This window comes from Malurus melanocephalus, unplaced genomic scaffold (assembly GCF_030028575.1).
Source record: "Malurus melanocephalus ecotype Western Australia unplaced genomic scaffold, MMel_1.1 scaffold_204, whole genome shotgun sequence".
Lineage (NCBI taxonomy): Eukaryota > Metazoa > Chordata > Aves > Passeriformes > Maluridae > Malurus > Malurus melanocephalus.
This window is the reverse complement of record NW_026623436.1, coordinates 1195629-1215554: the sequence shown is the minus strand read 5'-3', so window position 1 is coordinate 1215554 and position 19926 is coordinate 1195629. Positions and strand designations below refer to the sequence as shown.

General features: G+C 41.1%; 1 protein-coding gene across 1 annotated transcript in view; it reads right to left on the bottom strand.

The window, feature by feature from the left end:
- ME3 (malic enzyme 3) overlaps positions 1-19636 on the bottom strand; it is a 118172-nt gene extending 98536 nt beyond the window's left edge. The window contains exon 1 of the mRNA XM_057373659.1: positions 19433-19636. Coding sequence (XP_057229642.1) covers positions 19433-19618 — 186 coding nt within the window. The 5' untranslated portion in view covers positions 19619-19636. The remainder of the gene's footprint in view (positions 1-19432) is intronic.
- Positions 19637-19926: the final 290 nt, after the last annotated feature.

The following is a 19926-nucleotide window of genomic DNA, read 5'->3' as shown; positions in this document are numbered from 1 at the left end:
CCCTGACAGGCATCATTTTTGGAAGGATGATGAACCAGTATTTGAAAGACAAGTCATCACTTACTCTGGGGTTGATAAAGTGCTACTTTTTGGAAGTCTATCAGACTACTTGCCTTGTATTTGGAATCTCTTCCACATAGGTATCTCTATGAGAATCCTTTTATATGTATGTACCTTCCAATCCCTCCAACCTCACAAGTGTTGCAGGTAGGATGGCATTTCCTTCCATGGCCAAAAAAACCCCAAGRGTACTGGCAATCACCAAAAGCTGTGAGGCTTTAAGCAACCCTGTTCTAGAAAACAGATCTTATAAATGGGCTCTAGTTCCTCATTCCTCTCTAAAACAGCTACCCAATTCAGATGAGAAGCAACACACAAGATACCATAAACCCTTAGTGCAAATCAATTAAGAACCCAGGATTTACAAGACATTATGAGAGAATTAAATATTTTAAATAATAAAGTTTGAAACCTGAGAAGATATTTTCTTCTGTGTAAAGTTATCTGCACTTGCTTTCTCAGCTTTCATACTAATGATCACAATGAAAAATTAGTCCAAGAGAAAAGTATTATCCTGGGGCAATGAAAAGATTTTCAATCAAAAAGGCCAGGCAAATGCATTAACCATTCTGCATCAACCATAAGCATTGCCATTCTCAGTCTCAGAATTAAGAGYTCCTGGAATACGTCAGTCACTGCCATTTAGCTTGGCTATGCAATACAATCAGGGATAAAAAAGTAATGGACGAGATTTCAGGGTCACAAATTCTTCTTCAGATACTGGAAATTTTTGTTTACTTGAGACCGCTTAACCAAGCTATAATTTGTGGGTTTAATGCTGCATGATTCACCAACATTGAGGAAACCCACAAGAAATACAATTTTCAAATAATTTCTTTAAAATGTGGGTGGAAAATCCCTGTTTGCTGCACAAGAGGTCTTTGACTGTGCTGTGGGCTAGCATAAAAATCCACAAGCAGCTGTCATACAGACCACACTGGATTCACACTGAAAAGGTGCAGGCAGAGAGGTCTGGGCAAGCAGAGCTTCCAAAATTAGTAATTTGCATACCTTATTCCAAAGCAAATAAACAGAAATAACATCACAACTGAGGTACATCATCAAGAACAGTAAGGCAACGTGAAGTGCTTTGCATGTTTTGTATTTTACTACTGGAATTTGATATAGGTTCTGCTTGAAAAAAGAAATTCCACTTCTATCCAGAAGTTCTTCATATGGGGACTCATACATCAGTCTCTAAGTAGAAAGAATGGAACAAAAGAAATGAAAACCTGGGGTCATCACTGATGTGGAAAGAAAAAGAAACCCAAAACCCCAAAYCAACACAACACCCACTCCCCAAAATAAAACAACAGCATCAATGAAAAGTCTCTCTGGCTGGTAAAATGAAAGACTGTAAACTCTAGTTTGTATTTAGAGATTTAAAAAAAYCTGGTAATAAAAACTAAATTGTACTATTGTTAATATCAAAAGTAGAATTGCACTTGCATAACAAATTATATTAAAAACAARTGTCAGAGAATAATTAAACACATAGCTTTCAATATACAGCAGCTGCTGTATTACTAATGCTGCATTTTACCTGAAAACTCCTGATGTTTCCCAAAAACAGTAGATGCTAAACCTCCGCAGCAGTCATCTGTATTTATAGGGCCAGTGATTCCTGGACTGGCCATTTGGGAGTTATAATGGGYCACAGAGCAGACCCAGTTACAATGACCCACTGTCATAAAGATCAAGGCTTTAGTAGTGTGCATGCAGACCTTGCAGCTGGCCTCGATTGCAAAGAAAGGTTTAGTGTATGTTTAATTTGTTACTACAGATACTGCCTACMGCTGATGGATGTCATTTGAGGTTTCCAGAGTTTTTACATCAGCAGGAATKCAGTACAATACAAAACTGAAAGCAGACCCATTCACAGAGTGTGTTGACATGTCCCCACGAGACAGGGATGAACTCAAGCTATAAAGCCTGCAGTAAGAAAGTGTAATCAGATTATAAATGCAAACATTTTATTATGTCATTGAAACTAGCTCAGATGGCAAAGTAATCCAAAGTAGTTTTAAATGAACATCAGGATGTTCAATTAGTAGTCCAAAAAAGTTTGCTAGTGATCATAACACAGGTGAGAGCTGGGAGATTTCCTGGAGGTAGAGAATGACAACCGATCACATTCGATTTTGACTACAGAGGTGATGCTACAACCTTTCTGGATATCATACACACAGAAACCAACCACTTTCAAAAAGGTTATGCCACCATTTCCCCAAGAGCTTATCAGAAATATCTACCCCTTAGAATAGTGCACCTCTTTCAACACCACGATATCACCAGAACCCAATGTCTGATGAAGCACAGTGAAGACAAACAGGTATTTTTAAGGGAAAATCTTAATTTCAGTTTTAAATTGGATGTTTTCCTGAAGTGTTTCTAGATGTATCGAAGGCTCAGTAAACTGTGGGCAATTAATCATATGCTTACATCCAGTGCATAAATTTATTTGTGGCAAAAAGCATCTAGATTGAAAAATGGTTTCTCTATTCTTCCCTTGGTATCTGGCCATGCTTCCAGAAAAATAGAAAATCTTGCCAATCTTAAACTTGACTGTAAATTCTCACCACGYGTTTAACTCCTCAAAGGGCAAGAAAGAGGCTTTGTATTATCTTTGTTTTCCTGAGACATATTGATAAAATTTWAAAAAATGATCCTCTCCTTGACTTCAGGGTGGCACAAGATACCTATATCTGTAAGCAGCTAAAGGGCTGCTAACTCAGAGAGCTACTGACACAGAATGAAGAGACAAGGTGCACTGCACTGCAGCTATGTGGTACTTTWTACCTATAAACTGCATATGCAGACTTCCTTCCCTCCCCACTGTATAGGAGCAGGGTTACTTTTTAGTCATTTGAGAGGATTATTTTTGCTTGAAGATGCAGAGAAGTAAACTAACTGGAAACAAATATTTGTCATACAAGATTTTAGAAACAGGAATACCACCTACGGCTACTGTGTCTTTCAAAAATCCAGGCTCCAGACCTGTTTTGCTGCTTGCCCATCCTGTTCACCCTCAGAAACCCTCCAGGGGACACTACCACGGGGATCAGGCTGCTACAACTATGAAAAGGTCTCCAGTACAGTCTGTGCTTTACTCAAGCATATGCCTGTCTCCTCTGGGGAAGCAGATCACAGGGAGGCTCAGATACACCCTCTCTCCTTCATTTTTGAGCAACCTGGTGCCAACAGACACATGCTTCTTCCTGAAGAGGTTAGCACAAGAGTTTGAGTTTCATGAACAAGATGAAGCTGGGCTGCTTACCAAGACAAAAGGACACACAGAACCAGAATCTGGGCTCCTCCAAACTAGCCCAAACACAGTATAGACACAGGCCATACATCAAATCACTTTTGTTATCACTCTACATTTTACTGTACGGCAGAGATTTTGCTTATCATCTCTTTATCTAGTACTCCTGATGACAAYAGCCTCTTAGTTAGGTTAAAATTGTTTTCTGACACATCATATTCAAAATAAGGCTGTATTAATACTATGAAATGTTTCTCTTTTCTCAAAAGTRTTACAGATTCTCTACTGAAAGCAGCTTCAGATTTGAAGTTATGCCTGCATTTCCAAAGCATTTCCATGCATCATCTACATCCAAAATTAATAAAAGAAGAGCTTTAAAAGAGATTGTTTGCGCAAGTATGTCTTGAAGATATTATTCAAAGCTGTTCATGCTTCACAGAAATATTTTTAGTTGTAAAATAAAGAAGCACAAAATATGGATTAATATGAAGTACATAAACACTTAATTTCTACACCACAGAACACACAAACTGAAGCTGATGCTCATCTAACAAATTGGTAACATGACAAAACACGTTCAGTCTCTTAATTTCACTGTTGGGCATAAGATAAGGATATGCCTTTGAACATTTTTAAAAAGTCATCATATGCTGAGAGGTCAGTGTGGTTTTAGCGTGATGTCAATGCTGATGCTTTGCAGATGCCAGTAGTAATGCCTCTTCCTGTGTGACAATCAGAAGAGAATTTCAGAGARCAGCCAGACTGAATCAGGRCTCAGAATAAAAAGGCCASATTCTGCCAAAAATCAKGGTCTAGGCAYATGGATGTGATTGCTTAKGGGGGAAAAAAGAGCAGTTTCAGAAAAATTCAATGTAAAGTTCTACTTTGATGAGCATCCACACTGCATTTAAGTTGTTCAAAGCTTATACTGTTGGGAGCAGGATTGTATATATGACAATATTACTGCTGACTAGAATGTCATTTTAAATGCAGAGGGATGCCCCTGCAGCTGCACATTTTAAAAATGTACAATATCTCTATTACTTCATGCCTTAGTCAAACTTTCTGCATAAAAGTTGCCCTGATGCTTCTACAAGCCTTTTTCTCCCCAGACAAAATAAAGCAGCTCTRCAAAGCTTGAGGTTACCTGAATAACTTAGAGACATATAAAAAAAAGAAGATTAGTTTTTCCTAAAAGCCAAAAACTTCTAAGCTATGTTTATGTTGGAGCAGCATTGCTAAGACTCAGCAAGAAGCAAACATTCTGGGTTTATTTTTGCCCTCACTGAAAATCTATGCCTCAGAGTATTGTTTGCACAGACCTAGTCATCCACATTCATATTATTCATCAATCTTTCTACCACTGAATTTTCTTATTAAWTCTCAGAATTTGAGCATGATCCTGAACCTACTACCTGGTCTAAGTCTTTCTATGTGGATCAAGGAGACAAGACACCACTTCCTGACTGTAACCTACTGTATCTAAGGATCTGCAGGATCAAACTCCAAATATTTACACAATGTTGCCAATCTTTTTTTTTTTTTTTTCAAGAAATACATTGACTTTTGTCATGCAAAGTGCCTGGTATAAAGAATAGGGACTGAGTTTGCCACAGCTAAGGGTTTTATTCCTTTTATCATACTTTACAGGCAACTCTCACTATGATCTTTGTTACTGCTATGCTTTGCTTTGTTTCCCCTAACTTTCCAAATCTAGGAACAAGAGAATTGGGACATGGGATTTCTGAACCAAAATAGCAAATGTCTCAGAATATGTTCTTTCACACCAAGACAAAGTGAACCAAAATTTTACATCTAACTATATGAGGACAATGGTTCAGAAAGGTTTGCTCTCCATGGCTTGGAGGCAGATCCCGGCTCCAAACATCCTTAATGTGTCTATTTTATCAATCAAACTTAAATCTTACRACTCAGTTACTAGACAGCATGTGGGAAAGACAAGTCAAAATCCTACACTAATACACTCCTGCATTAGAAAATGCAAGATATAAACCCACTACTAATATAAGGGTCTGTCATACTGCTTCAGGATTTTTCCTTCCATGCATCCACTGCACTTCCTCTTTTCCTTTTTTAAAATTAAGGAAAGAAAGCTATTCAGTGAAAAAGTGCCATGTAACCTCAGCTGAGAGCAAATTTATACATTCAAAAGTGACTRTGTTTTACTTCTCAGTGATTTGATAAAGCAAATGCCAGCTGGAGACATCAGCACGTCTGAAGTTCATCTTGCAAGCTCAATTTAGTTTTGCAGTTGATTTTCTCCTGCCTGGTACTCAATAATACAGATGCATTATTGTTTTGCAGTTCTGCTTCTCTTCTCTCTGAATGCAGAGCAAAGTGCATCACCATTTGTTTACAACCCAGCTGTGCTCCTATAAATCCGCTCCTCAGATAGGCGTTAGCCAGAAGACACCCGGAGTCTTACAGCAGTGGGATACTAAATCAAAAACCTATGCCCTAGTTCAGCAAAGTCTTAAACAATATGAAGCCAGTAAGATTGTAACTTCACTGCAAAGGRCTGTAAATACTTATTTGCTTCCCATAAAATTCAATCTGCTTTGGATCTAGTCCTAGACATTTGCTGGAAGGTGTCATTAGATGAAATGAGAGGAAAGCCAGGCCAATAATCTCTTGATTTCTAAGAAATGACTGATTGTTACATCTATCCCATCAGACACTTAGGCAGCAGTCACAAGGGAGACCACACATCACACCCAAATCTCTGGCCCACTAGCTTTAAGTGTAAGTATTTACTCTATTTTGGTTGTCTCTGCATTGTTATTTTAATTATGCAGACAAGGTAATAACCTCAAGTTTAYTGGTAAAGGCATCTGTAACTTATACATACTGTGTGTGACTTGAAGTTTTGAACTTTTACACAGTAAAACCAGAAATTTTAAGTGATTAAATAAGAAAAAAGGAAGCGAGCTCTGGTAAACAGAATTAAAATAACCTCCTGTAACAGCTGTGTATTAGTAGTCACTTCCTTTGTGCACAGCTTCTTGGAAGTAGTTCACAAAATGTTTTTCATTTTATACAACAATGCAGATATAATGGCATATATGGGATATAGCAGTTGATACATCATGTGTGTTTCTAACAGGCTGTGGTAAAGATCATTTTTGGTACTGGTAAGAGATGCTACCATAGGACAACTGAGCCAACAGGTTTGCTGGCTGAATGGTGAGGGAATTCATCCAGAGAGACTCTTGTCCATTTAAAAATGTCCCGTATTACTTTGGACAAACTAAAYTCAGGTCCCCACTTGATGTTCAAACTCAATAGCTCCTACATTTTGCCACAATCTGGAAGCCACATCTGGGGATTATGTGTCTAACCACAGCTTCACTGGACTGAAAAAGTCATCTGTGATGCCATTTTAGACTCAAGTTGGAGGAAATTCTCCATTAGTGATGTATTCTAGCTAATCAAGAGGTTTCTTAATTTGCAGAGCAATAATTAATTACCTTTACAACTTCTAGAATACTTTTTCTTCACCTCTCATTTGTCAGGTGGATTTTACAAGCATGTATAGAGTTTTTCTTCCTGAAGAATGAACTCTCAGATCTGTTCTCTCAGCTACAGGTATCTCAAGGCATTCCCTCTGTTTTTACCTAGATTTTCTATTGTGTTAAAACATAAGGGTTTTGGCTATTGCCCTGTGATTTCTGAAAGTCCAGGAGCTGGGTCAGAGCTTTGGTCTCACATGATGAGCTAGGCTGCAATGGGGCAGTAAATCCAGTGCATCCCAAATATGATGAGTCTCTGCATTATGCACAGACTATATGCAAAGGAGATGTTGGATGCCTGGAAGTCCCAGATATATGGTCCATCTCATCCAGAATGGAGATGATAAGTATCTACAATGCACAACGTTTAGATGGTTCAATCATCATGCTCACCTGTCGCGTTCCAACCATAGGGAACCGTGAGGAGTTCTTTTAAAATGGATGGTTGAGAATGAAATGAAGAAAAATGAGACAAACTTTGCATCTGAGAGCCATTTATTAGCAACGAAAACGAGAATAAATAGTTGCCCACTAAAGAGGGCTGGAAAAGACAGCAAAAGAGAAAGGAGAATAAAAAAGGAATGGGGAGAGAGAGAAAGGAGGCAGAGGGAGAGAGTAGACGTTCGTCAGGGTCCATGTGGCAAGGGTGAGCACGCTGCTGCCTGAGGGAGAGCAGCTTGGGGAGAAGAGTGGCTCCTGCGGCCACGGAATGCTGGTCACATGGTGAGTGGACACTCGGACAGGACTGGGACCCTGGGTGGAGTTGAGGTGAGGATTGCGGCTGTGGGCGAGGTCGGAGGCAGGCAGGTGGCTCAGGGAGGACAGCAGAGGCTGGGGCAGGTGAAGGAGTGAGGTGAGGCAGACGCTGCACTCGAGGCTTGGAGGGCAGATGGCATCCTGCCGAGTGCCCAGGAGGGAAGGCAGATACGTGGGGGTGTGCGAGAGTTAGCGAGGGCAGAATCCAGGCAGGCTGGAGCTGGGGCAAAAAGGACCCCTCAGCAACAAGCCCAGCAGCAGCGAGCAACAAAGAGAGAAAGTGGCCAAGCAACAAAGAGCAAAAACGCCAGCCACCCCCAAAGCCCAGCTCYGAAGGCTCATGGCGCAGTTGATTTTTATACCCCTGGCTCCTCCCAAAGTTTGCTTGCTGACCAGGAGACCAYTGGTCCAGTCCAACCTTCTTCCATTGGTGGAGCCCTTCCACCATCTGACTGGAGAATGTCTCTGGGGAGAGCAGTGTCTCCAGGTGCCCATCTGAGGTGTTGCCAGGYGAAATSCCCCCAGAGACAAGGCTTCACCCATCTCCTGGTTGCCTCCTGCAAACCCCTTTCCCCACATGCCTCTGACAATCAGTGTTGAGGCAAAYCAAGATTAAAAAGGTTCCTCAYATCACCACAGATCCAGAAACTCTTACATACCTGCAGCTCCTCAGCCTCACCTCTCCTAGCAGCATTCTTTTGCCTGGATASGAAAATGCAATGCTGCCCCAAAGTAAAGGCTGAATAGTATAAAATTACTAGAAATCTGAAAGGAAAGAGGCTCACAGGACTTCAAATCAGTTTAGTTTGGACCCCAAATCAGGGTTCACTACAATCAGCTCAGAGCTTGAGAACAATTTTGCAACACTGGGAAAATGAAAACCAGTGATGAACTGATCAGGTGACTCTTTTATCAACAAGTTTATGCAGCCTACAAGCACACTTGATACAGTACCGCATTTCAGAGATTACATTATGATGATGACAATCAAAGACATTGAGAAAGACTCAAGAATGGTTCCAGCTGTTCACTGTGTCCTAGCAGATCTGTAACCACCACTGCTCTTCCCTGCTGCAACACTGTGCAATGTTTAAGGTGCTGTAAGATAGTTATAGTTATATATATATATATATATATATATATATACACACACATATATATATTAGTCATTCTCTGACAAAAACAAAAACCCAAAAAGTTAAAAAGCATCTATATTACTGAATTTGCTGTTTCTCAGGAAATACTAATTGAAAACTTCTTGCTCTGTGCTACAAATTGCAGCACAAATATTATGATACTGTAAGTCAAACAAGATTAATATCCCTCTTTCCCTGCAGGAAATCCTAATAAATGCTACAAGGGTTTCCAGCTTTGCAGGAAGTGAAAMTGCTGGACTCTCATACTCTTTTATATTTGGCTTCAGTGGGAAACTCATTTTGCAACTCCATCAAATACCAGTTACATTCCTACAAGAAAAACAGTCCAGCTGCCAGTCAATAGGACATTCGACCTTGCAGAGAAACCTGAAAGGCACTTGTACAAAACAACAAGATCTGGTTACAGTTGCACTCTCACTGCCAATTCCATTAAAGCTTATCTTTAAAATGTAATGAGCTTTTTAAAAGTGGCCAACACTAACCCCATTTTACAGCAGCAGCCAGAGTCTTGCTGCTGCTTTCCAGTGCTTTTCCATCACTTCTATTTATATGAGAAATTACTTTGTTATCTTATAACTTCAAATACAGTTAACATGCTAAATACAAAACAATTACTTGCCTCTAGGGAGTGTGGCCCAGTTTCAGCAAGCATGAGTCATGCATTCATTCTGCTTTCATAAACCCACCCCATTACCCTTGACCAGTGGACATTTGGAAGGTCACAGTTCAAAGGCACTTTTATAAATTTTATTAAGCTGGAARAACTCTGCAGGGCAGCTTCAAGCTCCCCAAGGCATCTCACTTACTGCCCTCGTTTTTCCTCCAGCAGCTCTTGTGATGTCCAGCTCTTCTTGCCTGCATGCCARAGGACAGCTTCTGGCTTTGGAAAGGCATCACTGAGTGGGTCATTCTGAAGCTCATATGGAAGATGAATGAGTTTGGGCAGACAACACTAAAATGTGTTGTAGWTAGTAAAGAGTTAGTAAGGAGTACTAACAAGCACCTTTGATTTTTGGGACACACAGCTATAGGAGTAGCTGTAGTCTTCATGGGATTCTCGATCAGTAGAAGTTGATGTTATTGGTAAATTCCAGTTTTGCTTTGAGACTTTGGCTTAAACAATCAGAAAGCATCATTTTCCACATATGCTTTCATTTTAATTAACATTTATTAATGGAACAGGATGACATTTTACACCATACTACCTTTAATTTTACCATTTTGTAATGAAAATTACCTTGTACCTTGAATGGTGCAGCCGCTTATTCCTAAATTCAAAAAATACTCAATGTAAAGCTGACTGAAGGCAACAGAAACCCTCCAATGACTTAAGCCTACGCTGCTCCTTAGAAACCAAAGAGCAATGCTCAGGCAGGGCTCTGTGCTGGTGCAAGCATTTTTTCCCCCTARACACGAGCCAGTAAAAGCTGCTGGCATCAGCACATGGAGTGAAAGGCCCATCCCACATCTCCCTCTAATAAGTGCTGCTGCACATCGCAACCTGGGCAAGTTACCAAACCTAAGAGGAATCTGCTGCATGTGTGCAATGAGCAACAAGTCACAGTGGTACGTGCACTGAAAATCCTCACAACTTCAGACTAAAAAAACCTCTTATTTTATCTTTACCTTTGAACAACTATTTCTGTGTTTGAATGTAATTTACTTGGCAAGCTCGTGAGACACCAATGGCAGCCAATTCACTAGTGAGTGTGAAGCATAAGAAACTGCAGAACAAAGCTCTCTGCATTAAGACCAGCAGTAAACTCCACTTGGAAAGTTTTATGTAGAAGTGCCCATCTGGAGCACATGGTCACATCTATCATTGCTTTTCATGGCTTTCACACATCAAGCCAATGCACCTACCAGGCCCCAGAGGAAGGGTGAAGTTTTCAATCCTTCTTCCCAATATCCTCATCACTTCAAGTACTTTGGGATCCTCTCCCACAAAGTGTGCCTCTCACCTAGAAAATACCCGAATTGCTAAACTATTCTAGTACAAGTGTCTTTCATAGTTCTGCAACCATTGCACATSACTTTTTTCCTAAAAGAGTAGTGTCTGCTGGAATTCAGACTTTATGCATACTGCACTATTGCAAATGACTTTCTCTTGTAGCAGTTTTTTTTTTCTAGATTTTAAAGAGATTCTGTCATTAAAAAAAAAAAATCCAAAACAATGGGAGATATAATTTTTAGATTTTTTTTCTTCCCCAGTAGTCAGATTTAGCACTTCAACAAATAATTTTTGTTACTTTTCTCATTTTATGGCTAGATCCAGAAATCTACATACAGTATCAGTAGAAAGAAGGGTCATGACTYTCCAACAATTGTGATTGAGGAACCTGATTTAAAGAGACAGTTGTTTTATCCCAGAAATTAGCTACACACACAAACAAAAACACGAAGGCATCTAATTCCCTGTGAGGCTGGAAATGGCTAAAAGGGAGAAGTTTTTGGCTTGGGTGGGTGGGAAAACTTTTGTTTGTTTGGGGTTTTTTTGGGGGGGATTGTTGTTCGGTTTTTTTTTTGTTTGTTTGTTTGGTTTTTTGGATTGGTTTTTGGGGTTATTTTTTTTTGTTTTTGTGGGGTTTTTAGTTTTTGTTTTATTTTATTTTTCGTTGTTTGTTTATTGGACCAATTAATCTAATTGGGGATAGGAAAAACTGAGTTGCTAGAAGAATGGCTATGAACATAAAAATCCCTGCATTTACTTCTCCACCCCAGCCCTCCTAAATCATTTGGCACAATACAACAGATTATCTCTTGCTCAGCCTCTGTCCTGCTTACATGCTTAGACCATCTTGACAACAGAAACTGTTGATAATCTGGACACTCAAAAAAAATKACAGGATTTGGCACTTTAATCCATTCCCTCATTTGAAAATAATCACAGCTAAAATCACCTGCAAGTTTAACATCAAACCATTCAAATGAATATTAAACAGATTTAATAGTTTCCATAATGAATTTAACCACTAGACAAAGAGAAAACGTTCAAGACATCTTGTCCAGGAGAACACAGCACTGTTGTTTCTGAAATAACCAATTTCTTCCTATCTTGAGAAACACAATGAAGTCTTAACTCCATGTTTTCTGAGGCTGAACACAGCTAATCCATTTGGATTTACTAAAAACAGACCACTTTTTAAGCCAGACATACAGAATATAATTTTCTAAGGTGTGGTGTTAATTTTTTTTTTTTTTTAATATACATACAATAGAGAAATTTACTGAAAATCTGTTTCAGTTCTATGGTTRCACATGTTGAAAAAGGTTACATGTGCAACAGACAGCAGCAAAGTGAAGTAGAAAATGTTGATATGCAGAAAACTTTTTCATTGGCCTTATTTTCTTTGTCAGAACCAGAGTCTGCTCAGTTCCTGTCTTAGTTTTGTGTTTGGCAGCTGCAGAACTATAAAAAGCTTTGCCATTTAAAACATTTTTAGAAGAACGATATTGCATTAGGCTGACAATACAAAAGTCATTTATCAAAATGTCACATTGTCTGGGGAGACAGATAGCAAGTGTCACCCCWGGGCCTCAAAGAGGAGGTTAAAAAAATTAAAAACATGCTCATCATCTTTACTAGAGCACATTATAAACTGAAAGTAGTCAGGTTTGCTGTTATGTTAAGCTTTCTATTGAAAGAGAGGGAATTACAGCAGTGTTTACTCTCCCCCAAGGACCAAGGCCTGTCTGACCTGCTCACAAGAGCTCTATAGCAAAGTCTCTATCAAAAGAATTTATTTGGGTGAGTGCTACAATAGGCTGTTCAAGGTTTGGTAGCAGGTCTGTAGCTCAGTGAGAAAAGACAGAAAAACAAGTAACAGAGGAAAAGGAAGAGACAAAGCAAAACCCTAACCAAAATCAAACAAAAAAAAACCCTAACAAAATCAAACAATCTATACAAGTGCATGTGATTTAATCAGAGAGAAGTACAGGCAAGGCTTCTCCCAGGCAGGGCAGCATCCACCTTTCAGCTACAGCAGGCATGTGSATTGGCAGCTCCTCTATCAAACTTAAGGCCCAAACTCTGCAARGGGCTCAGTGCTAGAAATGCCAGAGTGCTGCCTGCATGGGGGTGTGTGGTGGCAGAGGCTCTCTTTGAAGTGAAGAATTGAGTAAAACACCTAAAGTATGGGAGAGCTGTCAAAAGGTATGTTTGCACATTATCTCCTATCAGCCAGGCAAGTGAGGTGGGGCAGGAAGGTGGATCAGCAAAATTTATAGCAAGTCAGAGAAAGAAAACTATCCCAAAGCCCTGGAGAAGCCTAAATACTATAAAAACCACAGCTGTGCCACCTTCAGCGAGAGGTGCCAAGAGAGCAAAATTATTCGTTAAAGAACCACGTTTCCTTTCTCAGCCCGGAATGAAGATCAGTAACAGCACCTGGTGTTCTTCTGGAGGTGGCTGCTGCRCAAGCTAAAGATGAATTCAATTTACATTCTCTTTATCCAAAACAAAGTCAAAAGGAATTAGCTCTAGGTCCAGTTTCGTTTAGCAAATGCCAGATCTAACACACCAAAACTAAAACCTCAGGTGTCAAAATCTGCCACAYAGCACTACAAAGCTGCCAGACCCATCTCTAGCAGGTACCTTACTGCATGTCCAATCCATATGAAACCAAAACCGAGCTCTTCACTTCATCTTGTGAATCAGCACTGCCTTTCAGCACCTTCAGTAGAATCATCATTAATTCTGATGAGCACCAGTGACTCTTCTCAATGTAAAGCATCATACAATCTCCAACATCAGCGACATCACGTATCGTGCTACTCACGTGGGGCAAGGCTTGAGGTCAGAGTCTGCTGAGGTCAGAGTCTACCTGTGCACTTCAGACTGTTTACCGCACACATAAAATKCTCAGTCTTTCTGCCAACATCTACAGTGCCTCCAAAGTAACCATTTAGTAGTTCACCCCACATYTCACTAGAWGCAAGTAACAGGAMKGCTGAACAAACTGTAATATTCAGMCCTAAATCCATTCTAACTGCAACAATATCAATTTTCATACTCTTCACGAAAGAATTTGTGTTATTTTAGTGCAAATTTTATTCAAATGCCAGAAAAGCTTAGTCCATCCTACGAAACCAGAGCTACATTAATTCTTGCCTCTGCCCTACCAAAACATGCCTGATATAAGGATTAAGCCTTCTCCAAAAGAAAGGTCATAAAAAAGTAATATATGCAACTGCCAAACTGATGATTTTCCTCAACATAAAGGCAATTCTAAAGATATTTTTACAACATTTCCAGAAAACAGAAAGAAGCATTTCGTTCCAAAACTGATTTTTTTTTATTAAAATCTTAYACTGAGTCTAAGCATAAACTCATCAATTATAAAAGCTACCCAAATAATGCTTCCAAGACTCTCAATCACATTTATAAGGGCTAATGGGRAAACAAGGACCAACCTATTACAAGGTCAGTACAGCACAAGGGCATGGTCTGCATCAGCACCCCTCTCACCCTTATAGCAACAGACATACTATGCACTTCCAAGCTTTTCCATGGGAGTTCCCAAAGCATTAGAAGTACCCCACAGGAGAGACTGACAGTGTTGGCAAGAGGTTATGCAGACAGACATGAAGGCAGATGCCTCCTGGTTTAGCTATGATAACGGASAGGAACAGTAATCCAAGCTGGGGAAGCAAAGGGACTTTTGCAGGCTGCTGTTAATACCAGAAGCACCAACAGATTTAGTTTGGGCTCAGTCTGCTGACCACACCATAACAAGTTCTTTGGCATCAAAACATTATGAAATGACCTTGCCAAAACACAGTCTGGACTCAGAAAAATATATGATTGACACTAATACCAAGCAAACAAAAATGAAAGTCCACATGCCAGGATGATGGCCAAAACAAATCTAACTGAACAATCATATTTCCAGAACACCACATTTGCCAAAATATTTGGCCAAAGCTCATCTCCTCAGAGTTTGTTCCCATTGAAGTCATGGGGGTTACATACACCTTGGCTTGATTAAATGACAAACATGAAAAGAGCCTCTCTGCTCTGGACACCAKTGAAGGCTCACCCCAATGCACAGTGCACCAGACCACTCACATTTCAATTCTACAGTATTTAGAACCAGATTTAACAAAAGGCTTTCTCTCAGCTATAGTTCCACTTGGGTCTAAAGCTGCATGGTTTGGCCATGGAAGTGTCTTGTTTGATACCCCTAGAAACACAGTAGTACCATCAGGCCATTTCATGTACATGAGCATCCTGTCTACAGTAGCAGCCACAAGCCTTAAGAGCAAATAACACAGGTTAATATGATACTCCTCCACTGCATCCTTCCATCCTTTCATTATTTTCAGTCTGGGGATTTTTTAAGCCAGGCATTCTTTTAGAGTATTTAGTAACTCCCAGTGGATCTTCTTTTCAAAATAAACTTGTCCAGTCAAAAATTTGTCTCCTAAAACTTGCTCAAATAGTTATGGYCTCCTGAAAAAATATGAGGGGAGCCTGGAAACTCTGCCCACATCATAGTCTTATTTTACAAAACACAAACAGATGGCAGGTTAACAAATGCTGGAAGGCATACACCTAAAGCCCTGTGCATCGCTCAGTAGTTATTTGTCTATGCAGATCTAAAGCAAGCCAGCTGAAAACTCCAACTGCAAGAAAAACTTCAGTTGTAAGAACACAACCTTGTSGATTTAGAGAGATTCCCTACTTTAAAAACAGAATCCTGCTTCGATTTGATCTTGTCAACTCTCATTTCAAACACACWGTTCTTTTGCTTAATAACGAATTTTGTTTAAAACCAATCACTTTACAAATCCAYGTAATTTTAGCCCTGTTTCACCACAGCTGCCTAGTGCAGCCATGTGCAAGATCATACAATTTGTTTCTTAGCTGCAGCGGCAAATTACTGACACTGTTCAAAGAACCCTCAGCTAGCTCCAGTTCAATCCCTGCAAAGCTGAAGGACAACAACCTTTCTGCATTTTAATCATGTATAGAGCAGCACATTCCAAAAATGTGGCAGAAACCCACAGCAGTTCTTCAAGGTTTCATTCTTACAGATCCAGACAGAATTGCAAAGTAATTTTGTTTTGTTGGGTTTGTTTGGGGTTCTTTTGGTAATTCATTATGGCATTCCGTGAACAATAATGGATAGCATGCATGCACATCAGAAGAGTATTATCCAGATGCACTCAGAGACCACAAATTTGGATCTGTGCACTGCACAGCTTAATGTATTATCTCAACCCTTYAAATATGGCAAGATGCTGTTATTCTGAAAACAAAGTGTGACCCCTCCAGCGCTGCATCTGTTTGGGAAGGCAGATCTCCAAGCAGGCATGTTTTATCTCAAAATTAGGACTTCCAGCAAAATGCAAGAAGTGTCACCAACCTTCCAGTCAGATGTCATGAACAAAGTTACGGTCGATTTTGGACATGACAAGATTTTTGGGTCCCTGCAGGTGTGCCGTCAGACGGGGAATTGTCCAGCTCAGCCTGTGCTTGTTAAAATACAGAAACAGCATATGAATTTGATGGGAGTCCCTGGAAAAACTGGAGATCATAAGAGGCACATCTGAGATGAGCAGAACTGCACAAATCTTCAGAACYGACAGCAGAGTCAGTGAGAACATGACATGGCCTTAACCACACCAAACACAAGGCAGCTTTGATAAGCAARGCAGTGGGTATGGGATGCCCCATCTTTTCTCCTAGGGTCTGAGCACTGAATTAGCTTTTCACAAGGCTGAGGCCKCACAGTAGAACAGACATTTCTCAGCAAGTCTAGTTTTCATTACATCACCACAGGACGCTCTTACCAGTGCTCTGTGGTTATCTCACACAGCTAACATTTTTAGGTCTTCCAATTTTGCAGCAAAGTCCAGAAGATAACCACTCCTTTAGGCATGTCATGAAAACCTGTGACAAGTTTTTCTTCACATTCCTGAGATTCTTGTGTCAACTAAGAACAACTGTTATTGCCTTTTAAAACTGCAGAAGAATGCTGATGTTTTCTGAGCCTTGCCCTTGGATTAAACATTGGCCGTCAACACAAGGAAGAACAGTATTTGAATAGTGCAGTAGTAAAAAGGTAGTACGTAGTAAATGAAGACCAAAGGAAAGCAACAACTGCAAATTTATTAAATCCATAACTAGTTTTTGTATTTTATTCTTTTTGTATTTATTTTCTTCTCAGCAGCTCTGGAAAGTAGGGAAGCTTCTCAGAGGACCTGCTTCTCCGAGGACCTGCATCTACTTTTACTAATATTTAGGGTATTACAGAGGACCTGTCAGCAGTGGATTTTGAGTCTGCTTCTTCTTCAAAGCACCTTCAACCTAGTAAGCAAGCAAAGACTTGGATCAATAGCCTCAGACTGTAAATCTGTCTGCAATTCTGCTGAAGGGACAGTGTTCTTCAYTGAACAAATACCACACACTTCACAGCTTTAGACTGACAGCTTTAAACTTCATCCAAAAGCTATAAAACAGGCACGGTATTGAATAAAGCAGCAAAACACTTGCTGCCCAAAGTGTCACTTCTGAATTTTTTTTCAGAGGTTTGTGGAGAGATGTGAGGACTAATCCCTGCAAGAACTGYTTTCAATCAGGTGAAATTTTAGATTTAAGTGAGATCTGCTGCAGAAAAACAGCAATGACCCAATACCCACATTTAGTTACCAAAGGGGTAAACAGCAATGGCTATGTGAGGACAGTTCAACAGCTGAATACCTACCTAAATTAGGATCCCTAATTTTGATCTACACCACKGCAGCACAGCAGACCAAAGGACCATCACTCACATGCTGAAAACATATGAACTGTCTGAAATACACCATTTCAGCTGAACACAGGTAATTCTTGAGAGGCTACAATGAACTGRTAAGAGCCACAGAGGAATGGAAGCCTGTTCAGAAAAGGAAAGAGGGCTTGAGTGTTAAGTAGTGACTGGTTACTAAGGTGCATGAACAGGCAGTCCTTATCTCTTACCATCGATGTTAGCGATCTCTGTCCTCACTTGGATACTCTGTAGATGATTAGATCAGTGACTGTAAGATCTGCACTGACTGGGGAACACAGCAAACAGAAACACCSAGCCTGGAGACCAGCTGGGAGACTTCTCATGGCAAATAAAACATGGCACACTACATTTTTCCATTAACAGAAGCAGTTCTCTACCCTTCTTTCCACATGGACAAAAAATTTCATTCAGACACCAAGAAAAATACTTTATTTCACTGGGAGGAAGGAAAACTTTAAAGAAAAGCCTCATTTTTGAAAATTATAAACTGGATATTAAAAAACAACTTCTTTATCAGCCAGCTCTACTTAAAATATGTAATAGATTCAACTGTTTGTGTGTTGTTATTACATTACACAGAGGAAAGGTCAAAGGTATTAATTTTTCAGTTCAAATCAATACATTCAAGAAAACCAGAAACATTAGCAATGTCACTCTTTGTAACTATCATGAARCACTCATTAAAATCTCTTAATGCTGACAAATTACTGTTATTTATGATGTAGTTGGTAGTCCCTCTTCTCTTCAGCCTTACAGACAGGCACTGTATAATGATTCAAACCAGACTGCCTACAAATTCGTTGCATATTCAGTAATATAAACTGTCATTGCACGCCTTGGTCTTTTGGGATTTCGCCTCTACGGATGCTGAAAATGTACCAGAAGATGCAGCCCAATGTACAGCATCCTACACAAAGTTCAGGTGGTCATCCAAAGGGTCTCCAGCCTGGAAGATGGCATAGGAGGCTCAAGTACAGATAACTCCATACCAAGCAGATGGTATTGTAGCCACAGCCCAATCAACTCTCAATATCATGTTTAATACCTGCTCATTCTAGGTAATTAGTGCATTTGTAGCTACTTCTGGTAATACTGATGCACGAAACTGGAACCCAACATTCTTGAATTTGGCATAYTTGAACACAAAATTGACATCCAGATTACTTTTTCCCTTTCAAATTATGGAAAAGGAGAGAAAAGCAGTATAGAGTTAAGTTATAGAGTCTAATTTTATGCACCTTGTAGACTTTGCCGAAAAATTTCTCCAAAAGAAATTTTTTGTTTCTTTCTCCAAAATACTTTTTGTTTTATGATAACTGCATTTTTAATGTTTCCACAGTAGTGAGAACAAACATATCTTCAGCCTGGCAAGATGCTGCTTTGGTAGTGGAGCACACACTGCTATGGATATGCTATGAAAGGAAGACTTGAAACAAGAAAAACCACACATGCTTGTTTGAACGGGAAGGTGTAAATGACCTGGTACATGTGTAAGACAATACATATAAATAAACGACACAGATTTTAGTATTGGAATTTATGGGGCGCTTTCTCCATCCCAGCTTTCTGTGAATTCAGCAAAGAAGAATTCAGTTCCCAGCCAAAGGCACTTTGCCCTGTGCAGGCGCTCTCAGTGCCACTGCGGCAGCAGGACAGCGGGCAGAGGGGAGGCGGGTGCCCGRCTCCACGGGAGGCTGCAGCATCATCACACGCCCCGTGCTCTTCTCAGGTCAACCCACGGCCGCTCCCCTGCCCAGGATTTCACCCCGTTTGGGAGCGGAGCCGTTCCCTAGGGACGGACACGGGTGACCCCGCATCAACCGGGACACATGGAGCCAGGTCCTTCCCCACGCCCCCCGCCCGTGGAACACCTCCGCCAAAGGCACCCACCTTGTTGAGGTGCGGGTTCCTGGTGATGTCGTAGCCTCGCTTCTTGACGGCCAGGGCGCGGCCGGGGCCGGTGTCCCCCGCCTGGCAGCTGCGGGCCCGGGCGACACCGAGCAGGAGCGGCCCCCGGCCGGCCCCCGCCATCCTCAGCAGGCGGCGGGCACAGACCCCGCCACACACCGGCACCATCGCCGCGCTGCTCCTGAGAGAGAGAGCCCGGCGGGGCTGGGCGGGCCCGGCCCAGGGTGCGGTGTGCCCTGCCCAGGTGTGCCCGGCCCTGCCCAGGTGTGCCCGGCCCGGCCCGGCCCTGCCGAAGCGAAAGGAAACCCAGGAAGCAGATCCCGCCGCGACCCGCGGCAGCCGCCCCTCCTCCGTTACCTGTTAAGGCTCAGCCGGGGAGGGGGAGCCGGCCCGGGCCCGCCCCCGCCGGGGACACGGAGGAGGGAGCGGGGCTGCCCGGCCGCGGCATTGCGGTCCTTGTTCCTGCTGGATCCGCA